This window comes from Ascaphus truei, chromosome 4, assembly GCF_040206685.1.
Source record: "Ascaphus truei isolate aAscTru1 chromosome 4, aAscTru1.hap1, whole genome shotgun sequence".
Taxonomy (NCBI): Eukaryota; Metazoa; Chordata; class Amphibia; order Anura; family Ascaphidae; genus Ascaphus; species Ascaphus truei.
Genome location: NC_134486.1, coordinates 310680995 through 310694340, shown reverse-complemented (window position 1 = coordinate 310694340; position 13346 = coordinate 310680995). Strand labels below are relative to the sequence as shown.

At 40.5% G+C, this 13346-nt stretch overlaps 1 protein-coding gene across 2 annotated transcripts in view; it reads right to left on the bottom strand.

Moving 5' to 3' along the window:
• The window catches only part of RNGTT (RNA guanylyltransferase and 5'-phosphatase), a 416958-nt gene that overhangs the window by 41969 nt on the left and 361643 nt on the right, over nt 1-13346 (bottom strand). For both annotated transcript variants that reach the window (XM_075597839.1, XM_075597838.1), the window contains one exon: nt 5875-5941. In XM_075597839.1, coding sequence (XP_075453954.1) covers nt 5875-5941 — 67 coding nt within the window. The remainder of the gene's footprint in view (nt 1-5874; nt 5942-13346) is intronic.

Below are 13346 nucleotides of genomic sequence, written 5' to 3'. Positions count from 1 at the left end.
GGTGTTTCCCCCTCCCTCTCTCTCTCTCCCCTCCGGCGCAGGTCCCTTCCTGTGTGTGTGTGTGTATGGGTATGAGAGAGAGATTGTGTGTGTGTGTGTGTGTGTGTGTGTGTATGAGAGAGAGATTGAGAGATTGTGTGTGTGTGTGTGTGTGTGTGTGTGTGTATGGGTATGAGAGAGAGATTGTGTGTGTGTGTGTGTGTGTATGGGAGAGAGAGATTGAGTGTGTGTGTGTGTGTGTGTGTGTGTGTGTGTGTGTGTATGGGTATGAGAGAGAGATTGTGTGTGTGTGTGTGTATGGGTATGAGAGAGAGATTGTGTGTGTGTGTGTGTGTGTGTGTGATTGAGTGTTTGTGTATGTGTATGGGAGAGAGAGAATGTGTGTGTGCAGGACACCAGAGGTAACCCCCCAGTCAGTCACCCCCCCCTCCACCAGTCAGTCACCCCCCACCCAGTCACCCCACCCAGTCACCCCACCCCCCCACACAGTCACCCAATCAGTCACCCCACCCCCCACTCAGTCAGTCAAAAGTCCCCCAGTCAGTCAGTGTCAGTCATACCACCCCCCCACCCAGTCACCCAGTCAGTCATCCCACCCCCTCACCCAGTCACCAAGTCAGTCATCCCACCCCCCCACCCAGTCACCAAGTCAGTCAAAAGTCCCCCAGTCAGTCAGTGTCAGTCATACCACCCCCCCACCCAGTCACCCAGTCAGTCATCCCACCCCCTCACCCAGTCACCAAGTCAGTCAAAAGTCACCCAGTCAGTCAAAGTCAGTCATCCCACCCCCCCCAGTCAGTCAGTTACCCCCCCAGGTCAGTCAGTTGCCTCCCCCCCGTCAATCAGTTACCCTCTGTCTCTCCCCCCCTCTCTGTCTCTCCCCCCTTTCTGTCTCTCCCCCCTCTCTCTCCCCCCTCTCTCTCTCCCCCCTCTCTCTCTCCCCCCTCTCTCTCTCTCCCCCCTCTCTGTCTCTCTCTCCCCCCTCTCTGTCTCTCTCTCCCCCCTCTCTGTCTCTCTCTCCCCCCTCTCTGTCTCTCTCGCCCCCCTCTCTGTCTCTCTCGCCCCCCTCTCTGTCTCTCTCCCCTCTCTGTCTCTCCCCTCTCTGTCTCTCTGTCTCTCCCCTCTCTGTCTCTCCCCTCTCTGTCTCTCTGTCTCTCCCCTCTCTGTCTCTCTGTCTCTCCCCTCTCTGTCTCTCCCCTCTCTGTCTCTCCCCTCTCTGTCTCTCTGTCTCTCTGTCTCTCCCCTCTCTGTCTCTCTGTCTCTCCCCTCTCTGTCTCTCGGTCTCTCCCCTCTCTGTCTCTCGGTCTCTCCCCTCTCGGTCTCTCCCCTCTCTGTCTCTCCCCTCTCTGTCTCTCCCCTCTCTGTCTCTCCCCTCTCTGTCTCTCCCCTCTCTGTCTCTCCCATCTCTGTCTCTCCCCTCTCTGTCTCTCCCATCTCTGTCTCTCTCCCTTCTCTGTCTCTCTCCCCTCTCTGTCTCTCCGTCTCTCTCCCCTCTGTCTCTCTCCCCTCCCTGTCTCTCTGTCTCTGTCTCACACTCTCGATCTGGATATCTTATTTACCCTGTATATCTTAACTGCCCTATACTACACCGAAATAACCTATACTGCTTACTTCCAGATCTGACTCAAGCTTCACCCGGGAGACATTGGAATCCCCCCCAACCCAGAAGACAGGTAAGGAACACCCCCCTCCAATGTATAACATTGCGGGAATGAGGGTATCTGGACATTGAGGGACTGCGGATCAGGTAAGATCCCAGGCGGGATTGCTGCTTTAAATATTGTGAAGCGGGGACGTCCAGATACTGGTTAAGGGGTTCAGGAAACTAGTCATTCACATCTGGCTTTTTTTTCTAGATCTGACATTTATTCACACAAATACACACACACATACTCAATCTCTCTCTCCCATACACACACACACACACACACACACACGTAACAAGGACCAATTGTAGTATAATGTAATACAATAAATAAACTTATGTTCTTACTAGGAATTTATTCAATTTATTTTATTTATGTATTTATGTATTTTTTTAAAAGCGGGGGCGGGACTAGGGGCGGGGTTGTGGGCGGGACTAGGGGCGGGGTTGGGGGCGGGACTAGGGGCGGGACTAGGTGGCGAGTAGATTTTTTGGTTCGGCGAGTAGATTTTTGGGTGATTTGTCAAGCACTGTACATATATATATATATATATATATATATATATATATATATATATATATAAAAGCTGTTGTACAGTAGACCCACTTACCAAAATGTATTGGAATTGTTATAAAGTGTAAACACTTAGTAGAAGCATCTCAGTAGAGAAAGTGTAATACTGCTACCAATGGTCATAGTATAATAGAAGATACAGCTGAACCCCATTATAACACGGTGCTTGGGGTCCACATAATGCGAATCACAAAAAAAATGGCCGCCGCGATCATGGGTTCCGTGTTTGCCAGGGGAGGAGAGCTGGGATAACTCTCCCAGCTGTCACAGACCCGGCGGCACCACCACGCAGTGTGTGTGTGTGTGTGTGTTCTCTATATAAAAACACACAATCACCCATTTTAATGCAGAAATGATAACAGTAAAAATCTAAACAGTGATGGTAAGAAATGGACACAAAAGTTATAGTGAGGACTGATGTTATTAACAAGGTCATTGGAGACAAAAAGGAATGCACTGAACATATTTTTTAATATATCATTTTCTTGTTAGACAAGACAATTTGTGGCTAACTGTACAAAGCAATACATTAGGCTAAAGTTGCTAGAAAAAATAAAGATCAAAAAGGTTTTCCTTTTTTCAGAACCAGCCACAGAAACTTGAACAAGACATTTAATTATGCTTTGACTAGTTACCAGATTTAACACAAATGTGCTTATTAATAAAAATAGCCGTTTTGAAAATTTTCATTATGAGCTTTGTTTTTAGCTCATTAAGCTCAAACTAACTTTACGTGATCCAATAGGTCTATCATTCAGTTCATTAACTGCAGCCAATGCCTCCTCATAATTTTCAAAACACACTATGGCAATACCTGCGGGCAACCCTCCTTCAGTAAACTTAATATCAACAGAATCTAGAATTACTCGATAGCTATAGAAAAATATCTAACATTTCTGCAGTAGTGGCAGTGAATGGCAAATTCTTCATATAGATTGCAGTTCCTCCACTCGACCTGCCGACAAAACTTTGGTGGATAGGTGCCACGTTATTGTACTCTATTATATTTCTGTCTCCCATTTCAAACCTCCCAAAAAGGCTCAACTTCTCCACCAAAACCCATATGAAAAGGGTTTATGACCTCCCCAGAACCATGTCTAAAGTCATCAGGCAATCCAAAAGAATGCCCAGAGGGTCCATGTGAACTTACAGGTTGTGGGTACTCCTATTAATAAGCAGGTGAACGACTTGGATGTTTGCTATTTGGAGTGTGTGTGTCCGTTAGCAATAAAGCATTGAATAGATTGAATGTAAAAAAAAAAAAAAAAGCCAACTACAGCTGACGTCATTCGCGCAACTCTGCTTCCGGGTCAGTTGCGGGAGTTGCAAGGTGGTTCCGGGGGAAAGAAAGGTAGGAGATGTTCTGAAATCAGGAGCCACGCTCAGACCGCGTTAAAACCGGATCGCACTATAACGGGGTTGAGCTGTACTTGCAATAGCTACACAAGTTTAAGCGTGAAACCCTAACTCTAGCAAAACTGCTTTTGTCAGAGGCTAGCAAAAGGCTCAGTTATTTTAGGAAGAAATTATGTTGACAGTGATTTGCGCCTCTAAAATGAGAAGCCAATATAATTTCTTAATGGCAACCAATATCATGTTTCTGCAAGTAAAGGTCAAATTAAATGTTAACACAGGGTTCTACAGTTATATTTTGAAGGCAGGATATCGTCCATTTATGTCTGGCAGCCTCTTTTTGTCCCTTAAACATTCTTAGAGGCTCAGTTTCTCAGTTAGCCTGTAGGAAAGGAGCTCCCGGAACAAAGGAGGTCCCCCGGCATCATGAGAAAATTTCCCGACATCAGGGCTATTTCCCCCACTTGCTTCATCACCTCTATGTGCAGCAGTAATGGGTACCACAAGCTACCTGCTTTCACTTTTAAGTAGTGATATTTTGATGACAATTTATGTGAAGTCTTTCTTCCCCACTATTGGATTCCTTTAGCAAATTCAGTCTATTTTTTCATCCGTTTCTGCGCACACAAAACTCAACAAACATTGCAATGGATTCTGAAATACTGAGTAATCCACGGGGCAGGTGAAACATACTGTAGTATACTTAAAAATGTGCTGCACTATATATTAAAATGCATTAAAAACATCCGACAATTGCTTAGAACTGAATAGTGTGTGAATAAGCGCACATCAAATTTAATTCCTTAACCACTGAGAAATGTAGTAGTTAAAATCGGACAGTGACAGAAGGCAAGGGTAATTTAGCCAAGGAAATATATTTCCACAATTAATTCATTTCCATGTGCTGGTCTGTCCACTGCATGTGTTTAATTTCTCCTATGGCTGCAGTGACCTTTGCCCTAGTCTCTTGTTACTGTGTAATGTACTAAGCTGTCATCTCAGCCTGTTGCCTTAGCAACCCCTTCTCCGACCCCTTCCATTATGGTATATTCCTGAATCCTTAGCCCTTGGAATAGCCCTGCCCGCTTTCCTGTTTATCAGACTGTTATTTCAGCCTCTTTCAAGCTTGATGGCCCTGTTTTTTTCACCTTCCCATAATTTATGTACCCCCAAAGTTCCTACTCATTTTTGTTTATGTTAAAGTTATCAGAAATCTATTTGCGTGAAGGAGACTAGTTTATCAGTCTGTCAAATCTCACTGAGCCCCAGGGAGCCTAGGACAGAACATGTGCACTTTACAAAGAAAATCTCCAAGTTACAGATAGCTACGTTGTCAACTGTATCATCATGTTGCATATCAGTAGTGTAATCAAATTAGATTGCACGCTCTTTAGGATATTGACTACTTTTGACTCTCATTCTCCCATATAATGAACAGTGTGTAACACAGAGGCTATACTGTACATTGATCGTCACATCTATAAATAGATAGCTTAGTGTTAATATATGCTGCTTAGACATGACATTCATAATGTGCACATGGTGTAATAACGTGAAGGAGAATAAGCAGAGAGGCTGTTACAGTAGCTGTAGATAACCATAGTTTAAATAAACGTACAGCAGGTAGTAGAGAGTTGAGAAAGGTGTACACAGATGTACATACACATTTTGTAGTCACCTATTTATTGATCATTAAAGTAATCTGAGTGATGGGACATATGAAAGTGGTTATGTACGGCTAACTTTCTAACCATTGCAGATTGTAATCTGCATTTCCCCCCTTTAATATTCAGATCACATTATTCCTTTTAATTGTTTATAACTTCTAGATTTTAAAAAATAATTTTAAAAAATTGATTACACTGCATCTGTAAATAACAAAATTGAATTTATTGGCACATCATGTCATTTTGCTCTGACATCAGCTATAGAACACAGCCATGATCAGAGCAACTTTGTATTCATTGAATTATTCTCTTCTCAATTAAATTAAAGCACATACAAATATATTTTATGCACACAGTGTAACACCTTAATCTGAAAGGTTATTTAATATGAATGAATAACCTTGTGTAATTAATTATTGAATTATGAACTGTTCTTGGAAACTTCTACAGAAAGTGTTACATAAGGGAGCAATTTCAGATGATTACAACTGCACTATTAATTAAAATGTGTGTCGTTTATGAAACAGGGGACCTTGATATCCTTAAAAGTAAGGTAGCAAAGAAGCAAAAATGTCACCCCCCCATCCCCAGCATCTGATAAAATGAGCTATTTCATACAAAGAAAGTTGACATACCTTAAGTTGGGAAAAAGGCCTTTCATAGCTTCCAACGTAAAGCAGACCAACATTCTGAGGAATAAGCCTAGGAGGAAAAAACAAAGGCACAAATAACATTATTATTTTCCTATACCACTCTAAAGGGGCCTGCAGCGATAAAAACACAATGCAATTTTCCTGTTCGCCATCTAATTTACAATTGCGAATTTAGAATCCAACCTGCAAGCTAAACAAAATATATACAGTAGGAGGCCTTTAAAAAAAAAAAAAACCTATTAAGAAACAGTCTACTTATGGTGGAACATCTACAATTTATATAACAAGTGAACTGGATTTATAGCCACATAACAAAACCTCTAGCAGCTCCACAATGAACCGTTTGAAAAAGAAAAAATAAATCTTGTTAAGGAAGCTTAAAGACGGCATAGAAAAAGAAGAAAGATGATAAAAAAATACTATTGAATGACCAGGAGTCTCTTCAATGCCAGAAGGCACTTCATTGCAATGGTTATAAAGTACATACGGGCTCAGTTTATGGGCAGTCGGCAATATCAATTTATGCTGATCTACCAAAAACCTAAGTTAGGCTGGTGCTCCTGTCTCTGAATGTCAATGCTTTGTATCAGCATTCACTACCATACTTAGCCTACAGTACCTCCAAGCTGCAGCAAGTACTGCAGATGAGATCATCAATCCAATGAAATGTAATTCCGTGTGGATAGCCAGTGGATAGATGAATCAGACAGCTGTTTCCTAAATGCGTAGCAATAAGGCAACACAACTACCTTCTTTAAGGTTGCAGTAACTTTTTTTTTATGGTACAATAGTTGTACCAAATGAAGGATATCTATGAGTTACCAGGATGAATTATGCAAAAAATCAAGCAGATACAGTATACTATAATGCATATTTGTTTAAACATCACTGGCTTACCTACTAGATATTGTTGATATTTGTTATAAGATGATGTTTATTTTTTTCTGGTTCTGTAACCGACCATACTGTAAATTGAACACATTAATCCCTACACTCTAGGTCATGGCCTTTTGCTCGTATTCGAGGCGGCGTTCGCGATCAGCGTACCGCAAGCTAAACTGAAGGGGAGGACCTTTTCTGTCAGGTCACTGGAACCAGGAAGTGATCACATGATCGCTAGTGCCAGAGGATCCGTAGCACAGAAAGGGTCATCAGTACACAATGTTACTGATCCCTGTTACTGTAACACAATGTTACTGATCCCTGACTGAGGCGTTGTGATGCACAATAGCTTTATAAACGTAAATATTAAGGAAATAGATACTAAAGATGTATAATCTGATGTGATCTGTCACTTTGGTTGACATACAAAAAGGCTCTTAATATTTAAACCACTTCTAGTTTCTGAACAGAGCATCACATTTTATTCATTATGATAAACGGGACAGTACAGGCATACCCCACATTAACGTACGCAATGGGACCGGAGCATGTATGTAAAGCGAAAATGTACTTAAAGTGAAGCACTACCTTTTTCCCACTTATCGATGCATGTACTGTACTGCAATCGTCATATACGTGCATAACTGATGTAAATAACGCATTTGTAACAGACTCTATATTCTCCCCGCTTGCGCACAGCTTCGTTAAAGGTAGGGAGCCGGTATTGCTGTTCAGGACGTGCTGACAGGCGCATGCGTGAGCTGCTGTTTGCCTATTGGGCGATATGTCCTTACTCGCGAGTGTACTTAAAGTGGGTGTCCTTAAAACGGGGTATGCCTGTAATAGATTGCAAAATAAAACAATACGTACCTCTCCAATTCTATCTACTCTAAAGATACAAACCCTCACTACTTTGCCTAGATGGAATTGCAGTGTTGATACCTCCTAATACACAGATAAGCCCTTTCTCACCAAAATTAAAATGCAACAAAGATGGTCAGATTTGGACTTTAAAATGTTTATTCGAATGTTGAGCTCAAATCTTTTTAATGTCTAGAGTACATATGCATAGGCATGGAAACTAAATCTGTTGCCGGGGTTTGTCACACTTGTTCCCATTTAAGTGGTTAACCAGCCACAGAAACAGTGAACACTGCATGCAGTCCATCAGTGAATACTTTCCTTGATTTCTCTCCCCTCTCTCTCTTTTTAAATTTTTTTTTTTTAACACATCTGGCAACCTGTTAAAGCCCATACATTCTACATATAAATAATGTAGCATAAAATCTGGGTTAGTGTCTCATGAAATCAGTGTGCACAAGATTGTGCAAAGTAAATTAAACTCCAAAGTATCAGCACTGTAGCTGCACCACAGTGATATAAAGTCACAAATAAATGCTGAAAATGCCAGGGAATCTGCTTTAACCCAGGTTTAAGCATGGTGTGATTAATTTCATGGAGTCAGAAAAGTAAAACAAGGGGTAAGATGTGGTACTAATTACACTAGTAGAATAGGGTTGCCAGGTGGCTTCTCCAAAAATACTGAACACAATGGTGAAAGGTGTGATGCGACACACACACACACACACACACACACACACACACACACACACACACACACACACACACACACACACACACACACACACGCTGTTCCTTGATCCCACCCCAGGCTCCCGACACCTCCTCCTGATTGGCTCCTGCTGGGTAATGTAGCCAATCAGGTCAGAGGAAGAGGCTCAGCCCTCTAGCAACAGACCTGTTCTCTCCCTGCTCGGGGGAAATACGTGCGCCCCTCTCCCCCGCCCCAAGCTGATCAGGTCACTATGTCCAGAGAGGTAATACTGGTATACACATACATGTCCAGTATTATCTCTCATTTTTTACTGGACAGTGTGTCCAAATACAGGACAGTCCGGTTCAATATGGGAAGTTGAACCATCTTTGTTCATTATTCACTATGGCAGTGGTTTCCAACATTTTATTTTTGTTAAGGAAACCGAATTGCAATTCCGAGGAACCCCCAACAATCTCTAATAACAACTCTGTATGAAATACAGAAGAATTTACAATGCATCTGATCACAACTTTAAAATAACCAGAAAATTGCAGGGAACCCTTTAGGGATCCCCGGGGAATCAAAGGGTTCCAAGGAACCCTGGTTGAAAAACACTGCTCTATGTTGAGGAGTAATAATGCAGCACTGTACCCTCACCATATTGCATAGGGACCTACCTACAAGGCCAACATTTCTCTGTATATTATTTATACTGTACATGTATTTGTACAAAGCTGTGCTGATATTGTAGTTGGAAATCTGACTAGATTGACAATTGTGAAAAAGAAATAACACAGCACACGACTCTTAGGGTTAATAAGTAATCATATTGAATTAATGATAAGTGATAATAATGCATGTACAAAATAATCAGTTATTCAGTCGGGGATCCGAAGTAATTAAGTTTACGAAACGCGTAGGAGTGATTTGTTCTATGTGGATGCTGTTCCTGTGTTACACTGTTGTTCAAGTCTTAACTCACAATCTATGGGACTTCACTGCTTTATCTATGGTTAGCGTGGAGGAATGGCGAACCGCAGTGACGTCATCTGTCTTGTTGTGTGATGCTGAGGACTTGTAACTTATTCCTCTCTGGCAAGGATCCAGAGAAGTAACAGTGTGGGACGTTAGCTTGTTCCATTTTTTACCATTTGGACTTTGATCTGTGGTGTATGCTGTGGGAAAAATATATACAGTAAGTCCTCGTTTTACGACGCTTCGTTTTACGACAAATGTCTTATCCGACGCTGTCCAATGCATCCCTATGGACGGTTTTACGACGCCAAAATGGCTTATCCGACGCTCTTACGACGCTTTGCAAAGTTGCAACATTATGTCAATCAGAAAGCTGCAGTCAGGGAAATCATCCAGAACAGTCTGTGTGAAGGTTTTGTGGTGTATTTATGCCTTTAAGCATGTCTAACAGTTTTATTATACAGTTCTGGATTCAATAAATTGAATCTTTACATCATAATGTATGTGTGTGCAGCATAATCTAATTGCTCGAGTAAAATACTTTGTGTATTTTAGCATTAAAAATGCCTTCAGGAACGGAACGTTTGATTTAAACTGGGTTCCTATGGGAAAATGTGTTTCGCTTTACAACGCTTCGCTATCCGACGCCATTTTGAGTAACACAGTGTCGGATAACCGAGGACTGCCTGTACTTATTAACCCTATGAGTCGTGTGCGGTGTTTCTTTCTTTTTCATGTTTACCCGTGTGATGTTAAGCCATCCACGGTGACCAGCAGCAGACTCTTTATGTGATAGAAGGGTGTAATTTTATATAAGTATATTGTCACTATTCACATTGTTGATATCTTTATTATTCTTTTATCACCTAGTGCACTTTAATACTGTCTTCAAACAGTTTAAAGCAGCAGTTCAAGCAATATCCTACATGTGTTTTTTTTTCTTTCAATAAATCAGTTCTGAAACACAATTGTAAAATATACTGGACACCTAACAAGCTCCTATTGAACCCCCAAAACCCCTGAATTGTGGTCTGCCGTGACGTTGGCTCAGGGGCTTACAACAATTTTGGCCAAAAATGTCAAACTAAAAGACCATTTTACTTAATAGATATTTATACATATATATTTAGGCACTGTACCGTGTATGATTTTCACTGGATGTGCTAAAACTGAGCTTTGTCTGTGTTTTATGTGCTGTCTCTGGTTTTAAATAAATCAGTTCTGTACTATGAGAAAATACTTGTAGCATTAAAAAAAAAACCATGTTTCTAATGTAGGCAGCATTTCCAAAATGACAGCCCCCTTCCCCTTCTGATAGGCTCTGGCTCTTGAGCCCCGCCCTCTCTCTAGCAGTGAACCAATTGTATATAGTAACTGCCCAGTCAATCATATTCCAGGACTACATTGCCCACAATGCTGTGCAAGAACTGAATTAAACAACCCAAGCAGGCGATTGATTACAGGAGAACACATCGATCTGCAGCTTACTAATCACATGTCAGTGTGTAGATTGTATTGATGCACATATTGAATGGGAAAAAAAATATATATATTTTTAAAACAGCAGCTTGAACTGCAGCTTTAATTATTTTATTCACTTACATAGTTAGTGCGCAGTTTAGTTTTGTTATTTATAAATTAATAATTGTATTAATTTACTATCAATGTTATACAAAAACAGAGCAGCAGCAATACGATAAACGGGGGAAATTCTGAACCCCAGAAGCACAGATTATTGTACCGTATAAGTGCTCTTGAGATACAGTAATATGCTTGATTACACTTTAGAGAGAGGAGAAGGGGGGGGGGGGAGAGAAAGAGTGTGCATTTTATTCTTCATAGATACCAATGCAGCATTAGAAAAAAAACAAGGCATGTGATTTTAAAAATACCATTCTGAAATAAAAGGAGCACCCATGTGCCTAATATCCTTTGGGTGATGTCCCTGAACAAGAGGGGGAGAAGCCAAACACATCAGCCTCTTGGGAACTAGTGCTCAACTTGAATGTGATCTGATTTTGTATAAAATGTTAAACAAGTTGCTGATTGCATCGCCTTTCAACTATTATCTGGGTAAGATTCTTGCTTGAGATACTGTACAGTGATAATACACGGGTAAGAATTGTGTTGACTGGGCAGGCTCAGACAAAGGAAATGTTGGTGCAAATGCACAGGGGGCATGAAGGGTGGCAGGAAGAGAGGAAAATGCATTTGATTAGGAAGGCAGCACAGGAGTAAGGGCTGATAACATATTTAAATTTCACAATGAGATCAAGCTCCTGACTCCTACAGCAAAAACCATATAGTTACAATAATACAGACATATAGGAGCAAGAACATTTCTTAAAAGACACACAGATCCTTTGTTATGATGCATTTTATTCAACAAAGAGAGAATGGTGGTGAAACTTAATGTAGCAGCTCAACATAGAGTACATATAGATATTTGTTTAACAAGGGCCAATACAGCTAGCACTGATCTATTTTCCTGTAAAATTTGTTTTGTCTAAAATTATGTATTGATCTAAACATCCATATTTTGCATGTATTCCATTCTTAATTGTGTAGTGTTACTGTGACAGGGCATTCTTATATGGAAAATTAACATTAGGTATATATATATATATATATATATATATATATATATATATATATATATATATATATATATATATATATATATATATATATATATATATATATATATATATATATATATATATATATATATATATATATACAGGCATACCCCACATTAACGTACGCAATGGGACCGGAGCATGTATGTAAAGCGAAAATGTACTTAAAGTGAAGCACTACCTTTTTCCCACTTATTGATGCATGTACTATACTGCAATCGTCATATACGTGCATAACTGAGGTAAATAAGGCATTTATAACAGGCTCTATAGTCTCCCCACTTGCGCACAGCTTTGGTACAGGTAGGGAGCCGGTATTGCTGTTCAGGACGTGCTGACTGGCGCATGCGTGAGCTGCCGTTTGCCTATTGAGCGAGATGTACTTACTCGCGAGTGTACTTAAAGTGAGTGTACTTAAACCGTGGTATGCCTGTATATATATATAGTCACGTGTATTACGGTGATGCGCCATGTACATTAATGGTGCTATATAAATCAAGAATATATATATATCATGTTCTGTGAACATATTATAAAAGAATTACTTTTGGGAAGTGTGTGTGTGTGTGTGTGTGTGTGTGTGTGTGTGTGTGTGTGTGTGTGGTCACCTTAACACCCTAAGAGCTGGACTGGAAAGCAGCATATTTAGAAGCACATACAACACAAAAGACAAAGTCTGTTAATAGAGATTATTTCTGTGCCACACAATCATAACATTTTAATTCTGTTAAGTTGTTCGGCTGCTTCCCTTCCAGTATTACATTAGCACAAGCTCTAAGGATGGAGAGCGTACCTATTAAAGCAAGCATGATGAGTGAGTGATACTATGGAATGCAATATGTTCTGATACATGAGCATGGGAGCCGATGCAGAACAAAGTGGTGCTTGCCCTTTTTTGAATCAGTCAAGGTCGTCGAAAGATGCAGGGAAAAAAAACAGTAAAATCAGGAATATCTGGTTATTTACCATGTGCACATATAAATATGCACAGAAACTGAGAAATGGGCATCTTATATTAAGATAACCAGAAGGGAAGTCCTTTGAAAAAGCAAAGTTACCATTTTACTGATGACCTTTGTGCACAAGCAGACAGACCCTCTGATCTTCAATTATTTAAATAGGCTTGGATTGGTTTATTCTATAAAATATTAATAATGGACAGTCACTTACTCAGCAACTTTAAAGCTGAAATGTAATTGGCGATACATAATGTAGACACTCCGTTATAACACCTGAAAAAATGGTCTAGTACAGGGGTCTACAAACTTTCAAGGAAGAAGAGCCATTTTATTACAAAAGTCTTTGTCCAAAATATTCCCAGAGCCACAACACATTCATGAATATTACACTCCACAAACACATACCGTACACACAAACATTGTTATACTGTGTCCGGTCAC